The sequence below is a fragment of the Argopecten irradians genome, chromosome 9 (genome assembly GCF_041381155.1).
Source record: "Argopecten irradians isolate NY chromosome 9, Ai_NY, whole genome shotgun sequence".
In the NCBI taxonomy this organism is placed as follows: Eukaryota; Metazoa; Mollusca; class Bivalvia; order Pectinida; family Pectinidae; genus Argopecten; species Argopecten irradians.
The window spans coordinates 15687092-15706998 of record NC_091142.1 but is presented as its reverse complement, the minus strand read 5'-3'; the positions used below and the strand labels follow the sequence as shown (position 1 = coordinate 15706998).

Here is a 19907-nt window from a genome sequence, read left to right as displayed (position 1 = left end):
CAAATTTGACATTTATATCATAAAACCAGTTCAAGTTTAGTGAATCTCATCACAGGATATTCATCATTGATCATGTGACCTCCATTTTAGAATGCTTGTGCACTTTAGGCAAAATTGATGAAGTAGCTATTTTGGCGATGAAGGGGTCAAAGGTTACAGAAGTTGCCTTGTGCTTGTAGTCTAACGACACATCCCTTCATTTTGTACAAACAAAGCAGAAAAAATACTTGACAATTTAATTAATTACAGTAATAGTTTATATCTAGACTACTAAAACTGTCATTGTAAGGTTTAGAACAAGCTGTAAAATGTCATCGCAATAAACAGAAATATTTAATATAACGCATTCCACTTATATAACCGGCAATCACAATTGTTACGCTGTGATTTATATCAGAGGAATCCTCACAGTCACTAGGTATTGTCAAAATGATTTAGCTCCGAAATTAATATACAAAACCACGCAGATCTTTGTTAAAAAAACTAATATACACCTCATTCTTTCGATGGAAGCTATTAATTTTGTGAATAGGTATGTAATATGAAAGAATGATATTGTTTGGACTAGAATTCCTAGAAAACTGTGTTTTAATTTGTGATGTTTTAATTGTCCATCAACAAAATTCATTATCATATTCAAAATATTTGATAGAATCTGTATTTCATTAACATTATTATTATGATAATATCAATATATTATAATAGTATGATAGAATCTATTTATATGTATTAATTATTCTGACATTGGTAAATTTTTATGATATTTTCATTACATTATATTGAAATCCATACTATCGCATATTATAATAATATCATTATATTATGATAATTTGTATCATCAGTATATTATAATAATTGTTAATACATTATCACAATGTCAATTTCGTTTTCTTTACATAATGTTAATATTACTACTTAGTGATATTGGGATATTAATTATGATATATAATGATAATTTTTAATAAATTTTGACAATAAGTTTTTATTTGAAATCAGGATAATATTGAAATAAGTATTGTTTGTACTTGACAATATTATCAGTACAATATGATTATTGGTACTTAAGATCCACCACTTGAATGAAATAATTAGTCAGTGATTTTAGAGGGGGAGTGGTTTCCTTTTAAACACAAAGTACAAGTACTTATCATCAAAGTTCAAGTGGTCAGGAAGATTGATTCCTGAACTCGCTGATCTTGTGGAATGATTATTACATAATTTCTTGAAAAAAAAACTGATTGTTTTTTTCTGAAAGTTATTTTTAGACTGAAATTATAAATTAAAAAAAAACACCAAGACAAAACAAGGAATGTAAGCTACCTTTCTTAAATTATCTCCCTTTGATGTAGAGTTATCTCCCATGGTGTCCAGCTGAACCATTATTAGAATTATAAGGATTCCAGGGTGTAATTATTCCAATTTTTACAAGAAACAAATAGGGGAAAAAATAATAGTAGTTATGTTTATATCTATGAATTCAGAATAATTAGTACTACTTTATAAAAAATATTAGAAAAGCATTCAGACTATTAAGATTTAATCATGATACCTTTATGAATATTTCAATAAATTACTGTGAATTCTTGGTAGGAACTAAAACTTGAATGTACTGTACCCTAAAGATATGGATAGTATGAATATTTCAATGAAAATTACTGTGAATTCTTGGTAGGAACTAAAACTTGAATGTACTGTACCCTAAAGATATGGATAGTAATTATAAGTTTGGTGAAATTTTCTTAGATCTCATATCATTGAGGATGCGATTTAAATTTTATAAAAATTGCTTATAGTCATTACAGGATCAAGATCAAAATGAGACTCTTTGACCGATTTTTTCTGTGGGTATTTCTTGTAGCCGGCTAATTATTAAGAGATATTTTTTTAACGAAATGTTGTATGTAATAGTAATCCTGACTGCTATTCCTTTTCTTAATGGTTATTGGTAATAATATCGGTAATTTCCTGACGATATAAACATGAAGCTTAGGCGGTAAGAGAGAGCTATGTATTATGGCTGCCAGTGAAGCCATAGAGCTTGACAGTAATAGTGTGCCATGGGCTATTGTATTTCATGACTGGTAAGCATTCTCATGGATCTGTGCAACATAGAAGCCAATTAAACTGAGGAGATTTTAAGACAAAATTCAAACTGTGGAGTAATGGTATTTAGATGTAGGGATAAATTTTGCTTTCATTACAGCTTCTGATGATGATGATGTTGATGATGTGTTGGAGACTAGGGATAATGGAGGTGGGGGAGCGTTGAGAGGGAAGGGAGTATGGAGGAGGAGGAGGAGGAGGAAAGGGGAGGGGGGGGGGGGCAACGACAGCCAAATTGATTTTCTCAGTACATTAATACCATACTGTGTTTGATATTCAATATGAGAAAAAAAACATGGGTGGTCTTTGAGTTACATGTGAAAAACATGCCCCTCTCATGACCCATCTAAAAATCAGTACCAGTGTCTGTGAATGTCTATATATGCTTGTCCATTGGATAAAGAAAACAAGACTATTGTCCCTGGAATACTAGGCTAGGGAATCAAATATAGAGTTGTCTCAAGGACATCTCGAAGGCTGGTGTCCATAAGATAAAGAATCCTTCCTAGAGATAAATCTTAGTATTCCTGTTATCCCAGAGATAAATCCTAGTATCCCTGACTGTTATCCCAGAGATAAATCCTAGTATCTCTGCCTGTTATCCCAGAGATAAATCCTAGTATCCCTGACTGTTATCCCAGAGATAAATCCTAGTATCCCTGACTGTTATCCACGAGATAAATCCTAGTATCTCTGACTGTTATCCCAGAGATAAATCCTAGTAACTCTGCCTGTTATCCCAGAGATAAATCCTAGTATCTCTGCCTGTTATCCCTGAGATAAATCCTAGTATCTCTGCCTGTTACCCCAGAGATAAATCCTAGTTTCCCTGACTGTAATCCCAGAGATAAATCCTAGTAACTCTGACTGTTATCCCAGAGATAAATCCTAGTATCCCTGACTGTTATCCCAGAGATAAATCCTAGAATCTCTGCCTGTTATCCCAGAGATAAATCCTAGTATCCCTGACTGTTATCCCAGAGATAAATCCTAGTATCTCTGACTGTATATCCCAAAGATAAATCCTAGTATCTCTGCCTGTTATCCCAGAGATAAATCCTAGTAACTCTGCCTGTTATCCCAGAGATAAATCCTAGTATCTCTGACCTGTTATCCCAGAGATAAATCCTAGTATCCCTGCTGTTATCCCAGAGATAAATCCTAGTATCCCTGACTGTTATCCCAGAGATAAATCCTAGTATCTCTGCCTGTTATCCCAGAGATAAATCCTAGTATCTCTGACTGTTATCCCAGAGATAAAATCCTAGTATCTCTGCCTGTTATCCCAGAGATAAATCCTAGTATCTCTGCCTGTTATCCCAGAGATAAATCCTAGTATCTCTGACTGTTATCCCAGAGATAAATCCTAGTATCTCTGCCTGTTATCCAGAGAGATAAATCCTAGTATCTCTGACTGTTATCCCAGAGATAAATCCTAGTATCTCTGACTGTTATCCCAGAGATAAATCCTAGTATCCCTGACTGTTATCCCAGAGATAAATCCTAGTATCTCTGACTGTTATCCCAGAGATAAATCCTAGTATCCCTGACTGTTATCCCAGAGATAAATCCTAGTATCTCTGCCTGTTATCCCAGAGATAAATCCTAGTATCTCTGCCTGTTATCCCAGAGATAAATCCTAGTATCTCTGACTGTTATCCCAGAGATAAATCCTAGTATCCCTGACTGTTATCCCAGAGATAAATCCTAGTATCTCTGCCTGTTATCCCAGAGATAAATCCTAGTATCTCTGCCTGTTATCCCAGAGATAAATCCTAGTATCCCTGACTGTTATCCCAGAGATAAATCCTAGTATCCCTGACTGTTATCCCAGAGATAAATCCTAGTATCTCTGACTGTTATCCCAGAGATAAATCCTAGTATCCCTGCCTGTTATCCCAGAGATAAATCCTAGTATCCCTGACTGTTATCCCTGAGATAAATCCTAGTATCTCTGCCTGTTATCCCAGAGATAAATCCTAGTATCTCTGCCTGTTATCCCAAGATAAATCCTAGTATCTCTGCCTGTTATCCCAGAGATAAATCTAGTATCCTGCTGTTATCCCAGAGATAAATCCTAGTATCCTGACTGTTATCCCAGAGATAAATCCTAGTATCTTGGACTGTTATCCCAGAGATAAATCCTAGTAACTCTGACTGTTATCCAGAGATAAATCCTAGTATCTCTGCCTGTTATCCCAGAGATAAATCCTAGTATCCCTGCTGTTATCCAGAGATAAATCCTAGTATCCCTGACTGTTATCCCAGAGATAAATCCTAGTATCTCTGCCTGTTATCCCAGAGATAAATCCTAGTATCCCTGACTGTTATCCCAGAGATAAATCCTAGTATCCCTGACTGTTATCCCAGAGATAAATCCTAGTATCCCTGACTGTTATCCCAGAGATAAATCCTAGTACCCTGCCTGTTATCCCAGAGATAAATCCTAGTATCCCTGCCTGTTATCCAGAGATAAATCCTAGTATCTCTGCCTGTTATCCCAGAGATAAATCCTAGTATCTCTGACTGTTATCCAGAGATAAATCCTAGTTCCCTGACTGTTATCCCAGAGATAAATCCTAGTATCTCTGCCTGTTATCCCAGAGATAAATCCTAGTATCCCTGCTGTTATCCCAGAGATAAATCCTAGTATCCCTGACTGTTATCCCAGAGATAAATCCTAGTATCTCTGCCTGTTATCCCAGAGATAAATCCTAGTATCTCTGCTGTTTATCCCAGAGATAAATCCTAGTATCTCTGCCTGTTATCCCAGAGATAAATTCTAGTATCCCTGCTGTTATCCCAGAGATAAATCCTAGTATCCCTGACTGTTTATCCCAGAGATAAATCCTAGTATCTTGGCTGTTATCCCAGAGATAAATCCTAGTAACTCTGACTGTTATCCCAGAGATAAATCCTAGTATCTCTGCCTGTTATCCCAGAGATAAATCCTAGTATCCCTGCTGTTATCCCAGAGATAAATCCTAGTATCCCTGACTGTTATCCCAGAGATAAATCCTAGTATCTCTGCCTGTTATCCCAGAGATAAATCCTAGTATCCCTGACTGTTATCCCAGAGATAAATCCTAGTATCCTGACTGTTATCCCAGAGATAAATCCTAGTATCCCTGCCTGTTATCCCAGAGATAAATCCTAGTATCTCTGCCTGTTATCCCAGAGATAAATCCTAGTATCCCTGCCTGTTATCCAAGAGATAAATCCTAGTATCTCTGCCTGTTATCCCAGAGATAAATCCAAGTATCTATACCTGTTATCCCAGAGATAAATCCTAGTAACTCCTGCCTGTTATCCCTGAGATAAATCCTAGTATCTCTGCCTGTTATCCCAGAGATAAATCCTAGTATCCCTGACTGTTATCCCAGAGATAAATCCTAGTATCCCTGACTGTTATCCCAGAGATAAATCCTAGTAACCCTGACTGCTATCCCAGAGATAAATCCTAGTATCTCTGCCTGTTATCCCAGAGATAAATCCTAGTATCCCTGACTGTTATCCCAGAGATAAATCCTAGTAACTCTGCCTGTTATCCCAGAGATAAATCCAAGTATCTATACCTGTTATTCCAGAGATAAATCCTAGTATCCCTGGCTGTAATCCCCAAGATAAATACGATTGATATTGACCTACCACATACAAACAAAGGAGAGCTGAGGGACTGCCTATGTTCGACATCTCTCCATGCCTAAAATAGTGATCACATCTATTAATGTCCGTCCGAATAAAACAAGTATTTATCATGGCCGTGGAGAAGGCACAGGTGCCCCGCTTGGCTGATCCATCCCAGTTAGAATCGGCTATGAGGCACAGTTGTCTCCCCTCATTATTGATTTGTTTGATCGGCAGCTTAGATTGCTGTGAAAAAAAGGCAGAATGTAGCTGGCCTCATAAATAAGACCAGCGTTATCAGCAGGGGATCTTATATCACCCCGGAAAAAAAGTATCTTTCTGAGCTCATTTCGTCAGTGTTAATTAACTCAAGTTTACAGTGTTGCCCAACTTGTGTTTTTGAGGAACACGTGACCCGAGATAAGCTCCGAGTTTATCGGAATTACTTAGGATTGTGCGATTGGAAATCATCGTCTTATTACTGATCTGATTTATCAACCCTGCCTCCAAGGGAAGTCAGTAACTGTATACCCTCTCCCCAGCTGCTTCGACCAAACATATGTATAAATTGGCCTCTGAATTGACATGACTGATTGGGTAAAAAAATTTAATGGGGTACAGTATAGGGTGGCTTAAATTTTATGGACTTTGATATTAATGAGTTTTTGTCTGTCGAATACATTAAGGTAGAAATTTTAATGGATTTGTATAATTTTATTTATGAATTTGTGTTTATTTAACAATTATTAGTTGAAAAACTAATGTAATTGTGTGATTATGAAATGGTTAAAAACACAATGTTATGAAATAGAATTTAAGATTGTTATGTATAAAGTGATATTGCATGACTAAAATCAGATTTTTTTTATAAGGTGGTTTGTTTCCTTCATAAATTATTGAATTATTGAAGTTTCGTAGTTTTCCTCTGTTTTGTAGTTTTCCTCTGTTTCGTAGTTTTATCAATGAATTTTTCTTTCAACAGGAATTACGTAAACTGGTGGCACCGTTATTAAAAAGTTTCCAAGCTGAAGTTGACTCGCTGTCCAAAAGGAGCAAGGCGGCAGAAGGAGCTTTTTTGTCAGTGTATAAGAAGATAATAGACTTACCAGGTAAGTAGTTACCGTGGAAACGGGGTCAAAAGGTCATACAGGTGTAATTGTATGAAATATAATTCAACTTAATGTGACTTTAGTTAATACAATCCTGTGCATTGTTTATTTGTAATTTTGATGATAAATGGTTATTTTATTTTAATTCTGTATGTCTAAATCTGAATATACCTACTGTTGTATTAATATTGCTATTATAATGAGTAGAAGGAATTCAGAATTTTATCTCAATTGATTTTAACCTTAGAATTAAAAAAAACCTTCTGAAAGGAGTTAAAAATGTGTATACATGGTTATATGAATGAACAAATTTGATAAGCATTAAATGTATTGAATTCGTGTTAGGTAATTATTATATGTTTATGGTAGTGATTATTTAATAAAAAAAAAATACCATTTAATGGCAAAGAATATTAAAAATAAAAAAATATTACGACTTGTTTTCAAGTGTATCTTAAATATGAAAGCAAGATAACATTTAAAATGTTTTATAGGCAATTAAATCTTCAAACATTTTAATGGCAGTTAAATCTGAATTTTTCTGGTACACTTAAAATAAAGCTTAAATCTTTGAAAAAAACGCAACATTTTAATTGCAAGTTACATTTTAATAGTATTTAAATCTGCAAATTATAGAATCATTAAAATCCTTGATGTTTTTCATTATCTAGCCATGCTTGTCAAACGTGTGGAATTTAATGACTGTTAAGCTGTAAAATATTTTAATGACAATTAAAATCTGTGCTTTGTATGTATGATGCTATTTTAATGGGATAAACAGGGGATTGGTATTATTTGTAAAAATAAGGTAATTGTAGATATTTAGAAGATGTACCTGTGGGTCAGTAGCTTTGTTACACCTGTGTCTTCGGAGGTGGCTACACCTGACTTCAACAGGTGCCCGTAATTTACTTTAAGGTCTGAGCGCATCTTAACGTATTTCCATGCAGGTTATGGTATATTTGTATCTATGATTACCACCCAAAGATCAGGCTAGAATTTCTCCATAGACCCTTTAATGCAGATTGAATTTTAATTTCCTGCCGAGTAATAGCTGTTTGATAATGTTACACACCAAATGGAGGCTGATATATGTGTTATTTACCTGTATTGTGTGGTGCTTGTAGATCTAATGTAACAGATAGGACTGACATTATGTCGAAAAAAATGTTGGCGACTTGTGTTTATGTGTTTACTGCAAAATTTGTACAAAACATCAAAGTCCTCTGTGTAAAAAACATGCATAATTTAATGATTATAGTTATAATTTGTATATAGTATAGTTTGTACAAAACTCTTTATTATACAGCTTGTACAAAACAAACCATACAAATGTCTTTAGTATACAAAAACTTGTACAAATCATACAAAAGTACAATGTTACAAACCATTCAAGCCTCAACGTTTATAAATAAAACTTTACAAACCATTATAGCCTTAGTGTTTTTACAGAAAAATTTGTACACACCACATCGGTCTCAGTATTTATACAGTAAAACTTGAACACACCACATCAGCCTCAGTATTTATACAGTCAAACTTGTACACCATATCAGTCTTAGTATTTTTACAGTCAAACTTGTATACACCACATCAGCCTCAGTATTTATACAGTAAAACTTGTACATACCACATCATCACATCAGTCTCAGTATTTATACAGTAAAACTTGTACACACCACATCAGCCTCAGTATTTATACAGTAAAACTTGTACACACCACATCAGCCTCAGTATTTATACAGTAAAACTTGTACACACACATCAGCCTCAGTATTTATACAGTAAAACTTGTACACACACCACATCAGCCTCAGTATTTATACAGTAAAACTCAGTATTTATACAGTAAAACTTGTACACACCACATCAGTCCTCAGTATTTATACAGTAAAACTTGTACATCCACATCAGCCTCAGTATTTATACAGTAAAACTTGTACACACCACATCAGCCTCAGTATTTATACAGTAAAACTTGTACACACTACATCAGCCTCAGTATTTATACAGTAAAACTTGTACACACCACATCACAGTATTCAACTTAATAGCCTCAGTATTTATATAGTAAAACTTGTACACACTACATCAGCCTCAGTATTTATACAGTAAAACTTGTACACACTACATCAGCCTCAGTGTTTATATAGTAAAACTTGAACACACAACATCAGCCTCAGTATTTATACTGTAAAACTTGTACACCACACAGCCTCAGTATTTATATAGTAAAACTGAACACACACACATCAGCCTCAGTATTTATACTGTAAAACTTGTACACCACATCAGTCTCAGTATTTATACAGTAAAAACTTGTACACACTACATCAGCCTCAGTATTTATACAGTAAAACTTGTACACCACATCAGTCTCCAGTATTTATATAGTAAAACTTGTACACACCACATCAGCCTCAGTATTTATAAAGTAAAACTTGTACATCGCATAGCCCCAGTATTTATATAGTAAAACTTGTACACACTACATCAGCCTCAGTATTTATACAGTCAAACTTGTACACACTACATCAGCCTCAGTATTTATATAGTAAAACTTTTTACACCACATCAGCCTTGGTATTTATATAGTAAAACTTGTACACACCACACAAGCCTCAATATTTATATAGTAAAACTTGTACACACCACACAAGCCTCAATATTTATACAGTAAAACTTATACACACTACATCAGTCTCAGTACCAACTGTGCCTCATTTAGCCTTGATCAAGTGCTGGATTTGATGTCATACACAGATTGAAAGAATTAGACAAATGAAATTTGATATTTCTCTTAAGTGTCTGAGAAGGGATGGATTGAGAGGCACAGTACCCAGTCTCTTAGGGAACTTGTATTGATAAATATTGTTCATCAGAAGAGTTTTTAGACTGAACATCTTATTTGTAGTTTCCAGATATTTTTTGTTGTTTTAAATTGAGACAAGTGATTTTAGAATGGCGTGATAAAGCCAAAGATATGCAGGTAACTCAGAAGTACTTGATGTTGAAGCAGCATTATGATGCGGCTCCGATAACTAATGTCAGAGTCGGGATCTTAATGCTTTATATGTTTGCCGTTTTTGAAAGGAGTTTTTTGTTCCACTTGGCACTGTGTCTGATCACATCTTATCATTTTGCCACACAGGACTTCACATTAACCCTCCATACTCACGGCAACTAAGAAATCACCCCGTAAGCCCTAAAAATATATATTAAATGCTTTTATTGAACCTCATGATGATAGCAAAACATAAGAGTATGTTCGCCATATAAACCAACATAACTATATAGATCTGAAAAAACTTATCAATTAGCCACGGGCCTCCAGCGTCAAGAGGGGGGCTGAACCCTTGGGTCCCCCGTCAGCTAAGGGTTTGTTTATGACTAGTACATGTATTTGAAGGAAAATCAATTACTGATTTTTTTCCTCGGTCTGCCTGTGGAGATGTATTAATGACGGCAGTCTAATCGTTGGGCCTCTTTTGATAGATCCAGTGTCTACACTCGAATATGCCTCACAACTTCAGAAGAAAGCGCATCGAGTCAGTGATTTGGAGATCGAAAACAAACAGCTTCGGGAGACACTTGAAGAATACAATCACGAGTTCGCTGAAGTGAAAAACCAAGGTAACTATCTTAAAGACTTTTAAGGATGTGTGGTGCATGTGCCGTGTGTTTGTCGTGTATGTATGTGTGGTGTATGTGTGTAAGGGAGTAGAAATATGTGTATGTGTGTCATGTCTTTGTTTACACACATACAGCATCTCTCCTTTGTGACCGTGCCCTTCTTCCCTCTTACGATCTGTCAAATTTGTTTATCCCTTTTACACTCCATCAATATTATCTGTCCCTTCAACACTTCTTTGTCTTTTGTCTCTTCCTAGTGTTATAAACATGAAAGATGTCACATTTGGTTTTTTCCCTGCCATCAGTTAACTAGACTTAGAGGTTGTGGTGGCCGAGTGGTGAAGATGTCCCAGACATACTACCACAAACCTTCCACCTCTAGGTCTAGAGTTGGAATCCCATGTGGGCCAGTTGTGGCTTATAGTGTCCCTTGACATCCCTATATAGATAATATTTCCTCTCCCTTTAAAGATAATACCCCATCCCCCTTCCCCTAAATAATATCTCCCCTCTTCCCCCCTCCCTATATAAAATAATATCCCCTCCTCCTTCCCTATATAAATATATCCCTCCTCCTCTCCCCTATATAAATAATATCCCCTCCTCCTCCTCTCCCCTATATAAATAATATCCCCTCCTCCCTCCCTCTCCCCTATATAAATAATATCCCCTCCTCCTCTCCCCTATATAAATATATCCCCTCCTCCTCCTCCTCTCTCCCTATATAAATAATATCCCCTCCTCCTCCTCCCCTATATAAATAATATCCCCTCCTCCTCTCCCCCTATATAAAATAATATCCCCTCCTCCTCTCCCCTATATAAATAATATCCCCTCCTCCTCTCCCCCTATATAAATAATAATATCCCCTCCTCCTCCTCTCCCCTATATAAATAATATCCCCCTCCTCCTCTCCTCCTCCCCTATATAAATAATATCCCCTCCTCCTCTCCCCTATATAAATAATATCCCCTCCTCCTCTCCTCTCCCCCTATATAAATAATATCCCCTCCTCTCCTCCTCTCCCCCCTATATAAATAATATCCCCTCCTCCTCTCCCCTATATAAATAATATCCCCTCCTCCTCTCCCCTATATAAATAATATCCCCTCCTCCTCTCCCCTATATAAATAATATCCCCTCCTCCTCTCTCCCCTATATAAATAATATCCCCTCCTCCTCTCCCCTATATAAATAATATCCCCTCCTCCCTCCTCTCCCCTATATAAATAATATCCCCTCCTCCTCTCCCCTATATAAATAATATCCCCTCCTCCTCTCCCCTATATAAATAATATCCCCTCCTCCTCCTCTCCCCTATATAAATAATATCCCCTCCTCCTCTCCCCCCTATATAAATAATATCCCCTCCTCCTCTCCCCTATATAAATAATATCCCCTCCTCCTCTCCCCTATATAAATAATATCCCCTCCTCCCTCCTCTCCCCTATATAAATAATATCCCCTCCTCCTCTCCCCTATATAAATAATATCCCCTCCTCCTCTCCCCTATATAAATAATATCCCCTCTCCTCTCTCCTATATAAATAATATCCCTCCTCCTCCTATATAAATAATATCCCCTCCTCCTCCTCCCCCTATATAAATAATATCCCCTCCTCCTCTCCCCTATATAAATAATATCCCCTCCTCCTCTCCCCTATATAAATAATATCCCCTCCTCCTCTCCCCTATATAAATAATATCCCCTCCTCCTCTCCCCTATATAAATAATATCCCCTCCTCCCTCCTCTCCCCTATATAAATAATATCCCCTCCTCCTCCCCTCCCTATATAAATAATATCCCCTCCTCCTCTCCCCTATATATAATAATATCCCCTCCTCCATCCCCTATATAATAATATCCCCTCTCCTCTCCCCTATATAAATAATATCCCCTCCTCCTCTCCCTATATAAATAATAATATCCCCTCCTCCTCTTCCCTATATATATAAGATTCCTTAACCCTACATTTGATGGTATCCCCTCCCCATTAAATATCCCCCTCCCCTACATGGCTACACCTGTAGACTTGTACTTGTTGTGTGGTAAGACCTGTATTATATAAGTCTACAGGTGTACCTGTACAGTGCCTCGCCCTCACCATTACCACGACTGACCCCACCCCCCACGTGGGATACCTAACGCTGATCAGTCAGTCAAGTGAAAACGACACTCTTGATCGGTCTGTGAATCAGGTGTCCGGGGCGTGACCCATCGAAGCATCACTATCTCTTTCCCGGATTTGTCAGGTTTCAGAATAAAAGAAATTGGAAACTCGTGGACCAAAAAAACATCCGTTCTCTTTCTACGTGAAATGACAATAAAATGTTAGGTTGAATTTTAACAGGTGAAATAAGGAAACCTGTTGAAAAAAATATTTGAAATATCAGTATGACATGAAAATTTTAATTAATGATCAAATTCCAGTCACACCTTTAATTTTAAGCATAAAAAAATATAAAGAAAAGAAAAAGAATGAAGAAATTGAAGTTTCTGCCTCAAAAGCAATGAAGACAATTCATATTGTTGGCATACATAGAAACATATAATCCTTTTATAATTGAATTTTTGTGATTTCTTCTCATTTATACACTTAAGATATACCTATACTGAAATATTATGCATATATAGGATTAGAGAACCATTAAAAATACTTGAAAATGTTAAATAAGATAATTGTCTTGTGCTTTGTTTAAACTTACAGTTAATTAATATAAACTTCATGGTACTCTCAGTATTTCTCGGTTGACACTTTCTTTATTAAACTTTTTTTTTCTAGGATGTTATTCAACTGAATTTTAATTATTCAAAAATTATGAGAATGAATCGATATCTTCTATCTTCACCAATATAACCAGACTTCAGATGTTTCTTCATTGTGTAAACATTTTATGAAAGTTGTGTTTAATTTAAAGTTTTGACTTTTCAAAAAAAAAATAAATAAATAAACTGTCTGCTTATGTAACAAATACTCGATATTTATAGAAATTCTTGGTAATGGTGTGTAAAGGAATGTGACATTTCCACGGAACAACACATATTCAAATCAGGAAACTGATTTCATACATCCCAATCAGCCGATAAGAAACTATCACAGAGCAGTTTTGTCGCGATGTTAAAGCCCTATAGTGATTGTGCATTCAGTTAAGGATGCTCGGCAGTATCACTTACCAATAAATGCTTCGATACGCTCTATTTCACGCGCGGACAAAACTTGTCTGAATATTAATTGTCTGATCCCGATCCTGGTTCCTATTGTAAGTTGATCAAGTCTATATTTACACATAATGGACCGCCATGGTAATCATATAGCGTACAATAACATGGCCATTGTCACCAAGTTTATTGGGAAATCAGATACTACCGAGGGCTGATAAAAACACCAAATGTTACCGTCATTTTACACAGAAGAAATATATAAGCGATATAAGTTTACAGGTGCAGTTATAACGCTATAGAATTCTCATTAGCATCTTTGTGCAGTAGATGTGGTCGAGTCGCAGTAGTGTAACGCAGCTCATATTTTAGGGAGGACAATATCTTGTCTTTTCTAATAAAACTCTCACCGTGACATTGATTTGATGTTGCATTCCTGAAAATCATCGTGAGGTTTTAAGTTCAGCTGTTCTAAAGCCAATTCACTTTATTATGCGTTGCTCAGAATATGATGGTCAGCGTTTTTGAAATTTTCTTTTTCAAATAGCTCCTTGTCAATTACCTATGATATTCAAAGATGTGATTCATTCATCCCTGGAGACACATTTAGACTCTCCTAAATCAAAGACTAGACCAGTCCAATATGAAATTGCAAAGGGTGATTAAGTTATGTATGTTTTGTAGCTAATGTGTGCTTGAAGGGCTTTGTGTGTCAAATACCAGGCAGTTGTCAGGTACTGACTGTAGGTTGGAAGTTTTTCTTCAGGAACTCCCAACTTTTCTTCACATCTCAAACTGGCATATCCTGGTATGACCTTGGCTATTAAGAGGGTATAGAAATACTTCTTTCTTAAACCTGTATCAGACACATCAAAGCTAATATAATGAAATTGTAACTATAGACATTTCTGACTTCAAATCACAATATATTGTATTATCATGCTAACAATGTTTTATTTGAGTAATTGATTTTTCATCAATTGATTTTAAGATAGGAAAATATTTTTGGTATAGAGCCCCCCACTGCTGCTACTTAAGCCTGTGGATCAGCAGACGACAGTTACAGAGTCCCAGTAGATTTTAACCCTATTGATTTTTTAGAGTGCTTAGTTGATCAAACTTTTGTCACGGATATCAGCAGTCAGTCAAAAAGCTTCCCAATATACTCACTAAAATCAGTGATCGGCAAACAACGAGGGGCGAGGTGTCCTCATATCGACGATCAATACCGTTCAACCCTGGTATCGGGGGATATATATATCTGACACACTGTCCATTTGGCTTGACAAACAAACCTGTGCATGAATACATTAATTCAGAAAAACTTCTTCGGATATCGATTATACCAATCAATTATCCATTAGAGAATCTTTACTAAACGATAGAAATCAATGCTGATGGTGTTTGGAGCCTTGGCCCGGTGAGTGCCGGTTTTCGAGCTGAGGTGACGGATGCCGAAAGCAGGAAGTAGACCTGATACGAACCTCATTCATCCGCCGACGTTACAAGAGGTTCGGTAATCAATAGCACTTGCGTTTTATAGAGGTGTATAGAATAGCGATTGTCACATGTAAGAGCCATGCTATTCTTACATCACTTTACACAAATCAATATTAATACACTGATTTTTCAAACATCCAAAAACTCCATTTCTTACTTTGTATGATTTTACCGAAGATCGATAAATGCTTTCAATGGTAGCTGCATTTCTGTAGTCAAATCGGAAATAACATGAAGAGACTGGTTTTAATGAAATTAATCAATTATTTTCCGATGCCATGAATTTATTTTCAAAGACATTTCAATATGGCAGAGGACGAGAAGTCTTTCCAAGACATCCTTCCTAGACAAAGTAGTTACTATTGTTTGTCTGTATGGTACTCTGTGTATGCGCTTACACACTGGATTAACTAAAGTACTATGGAGCAATTATTTCTCCACGGATTAACACTACACAACATCCGACAAAAAAAGCAAAACAAAGAAAAATAAAAGAAAAAAGGGGAGAAAAAAGAACATGCCACTTTAATCTATGAAGTTTTTGATTAATGATAAGTAACTATGTAAAATCTCTTTCAATCAAGAAATCCAAAGGTAACGGACAGGTAAAAATCTATAATGGATTATAGGTAGAGTGTCTCACCTGAGCTTAACGATCTTTATTTCTATTGATCTTTGATCCTAGATCAGCAGACAGGTATACCTATATATAAAGTTCTATTCTAACACAAAGTATCAGTTTAAAAATCACCTCGGCCATACTTCTGGTCGTTAGAAGATCAGAAATCATCGTGGAAACTCATCTTCTGATCATAAGAGAATAGAACTAATTATTAGTGAAAGCTAGACTTCTGATCATGAAAGAACATTAATCGTAAAAGCCAATCGCCTCTGTGGTTTGGCAGTTTTGTAAGTTTCTATATAGAACATGTATACAAACTGGAAAACGAATACTGATAATTGATTTATCAGGTGTGACTGTGTTTCCTAGTCTGAGAGCCTATATATCTGATGAGGGTGTTTGGCCATTCGATGAGTCAATTTACAGACATTCATCATCAATATTCCTCCTACTGTCTTTGATATAAGGCTAATAGATGGTTTTTGGTTTCTTTTCCAGAGGTGACTATCAAACAGCTGAAGGAACGTCTTCGAGATTGTGAAGAGAAAATAGAAGCCACTGCGGAGGTGTGTATAATATACATATGCCTTTCTAGCATTGTGCATGGTACCTATACAATTGTTATATGTTCTTTTGTCTTTTATAAATTCTTTATCTCTTTGATAACATCTGCCAGGTATCTATAGATAGAAGATTTCACATGTCGATGAACTGTCACCTATGGCCTTATTGTACTCTTTTGGTATTAGGTGCAAAGAGATCTCCTACACGGAGAATTATATCCTGGTTTGTCTAATCCCTATTGTAGTACTTTAGTGCTTTGAACAGCTCCCCTGATAGTCTTTTATTTTTAATGGTAGATTCCTCATAGGTTTAGGTGTTGGATCTGACATTTTAGAAGTTTGCAGGAACAAAACATTTTTTATGAGAAATTTTGTGAATTCTTTCAAATCACCTAACATTTCCTATTGAATTCTGAACTAGGCAATTTAATTAGGTTATGATTAAAAGTCAATAATGTATAAATGGGTCAAGAATCTGCCAGATAAGAGATAGAACAAAAGAAGATATTATATGTAATAGAATTTGTTTTTCTTCTGATTATTGAAAATATGTTTGCTAGACTTATCGTCAGGCCCCAGAAGCCTTTTTCTCACGTCATAAGTTTATGATGTAATGTATAATAAAAAAAAAATTTAAAACCAACAGTAATATGAAATTTTCATTTGGGAGCCCATTTGAATAATATTAATAGATATATTCAGACAAAAAAAATATTAAATCAAAATTCCACCCCTTTATATAATAATTATATTTAGATAGAAATATTTAGACAAAATTCCCCCTAAGGGAGCCCCTTTAGTGATGATCAGATGTAATGATCAATGTTTTAGGACAAGATTACAGTTTGTAATAAGTGGCTAAAATCACTGTACAGGAAGCTGTACAAGTGTCCGCTAACTTAACATTCTACATTAAAACGCCGCATATTTGTGTGTTTGATAACAGTCCGTAGAACAAAAGTATGAGACATTCCGCAGTCAAGTACTGGCTTGGTGGATCTGATCTGTAAATTGTATAATTTAGCTGTTATGTCGTAAAATATAACCCCAAAATGTTTATATCATTACATAGAGTATTCAGAACTAAAAAAAAATACTTCTGGGCCTCAAAATCATTGGGTATGGTCTAAATCCTTTGCCTGTCCTTTATCCTATATATATACTTGTATATAATTGATAGATGTAGTTGAGACAAAAAGATCTATTGACATTAAAAGTTTCGAGTTTGTTAAAAATAGCCCAGAATGAAACATTACAGAATTGTCTTCGCCAGATATTGATGGAAACTAATCGCTTGGATGTAATTTCAGCCGGCAGTGATCATCACAAAATTAAGAATATGTTGCACGATAATATTCACAGTAATATACCCTCGTCAGGTTTGGATGTAATCGGTATATAGGTGATTTTCTTATCCTAATAGAAATCAAAATGTTTGATTAAGTTGGAGCCCGAAGCCGCTGATGGAAACGGTGGCTAGGAGGCCAGCGTGGGTCTCCACCAGGGGGAGCTGGTGTAGTTGACGAGTCAAACTGGCGTCACTCCATCACATTCAGAAATCATATTGTTCGCGATCGTTTCTCGTAATAAAGTCATTTACTTGCTGCGTATCAGATGTAATGAAAAACATCTTGAACATGTTTTTTACTGAGAAAAACTTTCAGAATGCATTTAAAGCATATAAAAGTAATAGGATTAATGCTTTCAGTTTCCAACAGTACGTTATTACTCTAAACTGATTTTTAACAGTTATTTTTAACACCAAAAAAACTGCTACGGCATCATATCAAAAGGTTCAGCATCAATTTCACCTAGCTTTCCTTTGTGTTTCTATGTAATTGAAGATGGCCAAGAGGCCGAAAATTCTTGAAAGAGACATGTATACTGTTTGAATGTTATATATTCTCTCTGGATAGTATTTGAAACATTTCAACACCATTCAATCATTTTAGTCTCATGAAAGAAAACCATCTTTGTCTGTAGTTTAATTTTTTATATATATATATATATATATATATATATTAAAGTAAAAAATTCTTTTGATATTTAGTATTCTTGATTAGTAAACTTTTATTAAGTATATCTGAAGGTCAATTCGTTAGATTGGATGACTTTATAAAAATAAAATATCAAGAAGGACTCCTGAAATGTTAATCTGCATGATTAGCAATTAAAAACAATTAATTATATCAACAGCTAGATGGATTGGCCCAGAGCTGTGTTTTTCAGCTAAACAAAAGAGTGTTAAAAAAATTCTATAGATTTATGGCAGTATTTTCATGCCAGTGTGTGAGATATGTGGAAGAATTATGAATAATAAATGCATAAAGTCAAGCTTGGGCTAGAGGTTGTGGAACAGGGGAGATAACTCTTATATTTTACCAGCCATAAAATAGATCCTTTTTAGGATTAGTCTGATGTGATTGACAGAAGAAAAATCAATAAATACTGAAACAAAAACAAAACAAAAAACAAAAAAGATACAAAAGCGATGGAGGGATAAAGATGAAATAAAAAGAAAAGATATGGCAACGAAAGCTGTTTCTTATTTTACTATCACTTGTTAAAAGAGCAATTTTTGATCAATTTGGTTAGAAAATTGGATTTACTGTTGCATGGTAGTGTAATGCTCTCTTTAGGGGAACATAAAGAAATTCCTTTTGTGAGAAATCGACAGCAGCTATTTTCTTAATGTTTCATTGTTGCTTTCAATGTAATGATGTACTTGGTTGCAAAGTGATTTTGAAAAAAAATGCTGTTCGAAATTCTAAAAAAAAAATTGTTGCTATGAAGTTGACAGTGCCTAATTTTTCTTTAGACTTATGATTTGAAATCAATATTTTACATGCTCTTCCTGTTTTTAATTTTTATTTTTTTTTGTTTGAAGAGAGGGAAAATCGTAGCTATAAATACTAGATATTATTATACATCTTCATTTTATTATTACTAAATTCTTAAAAAAAATTCAAACATTCCAAAATTGTGATTTATAAATTGCTTTCAGTTTGATGTACTTTTAAATGTGATTGTCTTTATATTTTTTATATGTTATTTTATCTGTTACTATCTGTAAGTAAATCTTGAGAATTTGAAGTTAATCTAGTAGAGAAGTGTCTATCTGAGATAGGATTCCTTCCTTTCTAACGATCGTCTACATACTCGGTGATCGTGGATCCACCCCTTTTGTTTTTACTCTGAGCCCAATCACCATCAATACTATCAAAAGAGCTGTTTTTCCCCATTTCCAATCAAGCGTTGTTCCTTAAGAAGCTTCAAGATTCTCACGATTTACAATATGGTGTTGGTTATTGTTCCGAATTCAATATCAACACTGTCGTTTGATTTCAAGCATGCCTATAATCGGTAGTGATATACAGACACATTACATACAAATTTATGTAATTAACTTCTCAAAATAACAGCCCCAATAGAAAATGCTCTTCACTCAATTAACGCAGGAAATTGATAACGACCGCTGAATAATTTAAAAGATACTTGAGCTTTTAAGAAATGGATTTATGAAACTAGAAAGCATTTTCACACATTGGAACTGGAAATTGATAAAATTTGTTGAATTGTTAACAGTTAT

The 19907-nt window shown here is 35.1% G+C and overlaps 1 protein-coding gene across 3 annotated transcripts in view; it reads left to right on the top strand.

The window, feature by feature from the left end:
• The window catches only part of LOC138331600 (homeobox protein cut-like 1), a 92421-nt gene that overhangs the window by 31888 nt on the left and 40626 nt on the right, over positions 1-19907 (top strand). For all 3 annotated transcript variants that reach the window (XM_069279307.1, XM_069279308.1, XM_069279309.1), the window contains exons 3-5: positions 6713-6839; positions 10335-10472; positions 16254-16321. In XM_069279307.1, coding sequence (XP_069135408.1) covers positions 6713-6839; positions 10335-10472; positions 16254-16321 — 333 coding nt within the window. The remainder of the gene's footprint in view (positions 1-6712; positions 6840-10334; positions 10473-16253; positions 16322-19907) is intronic.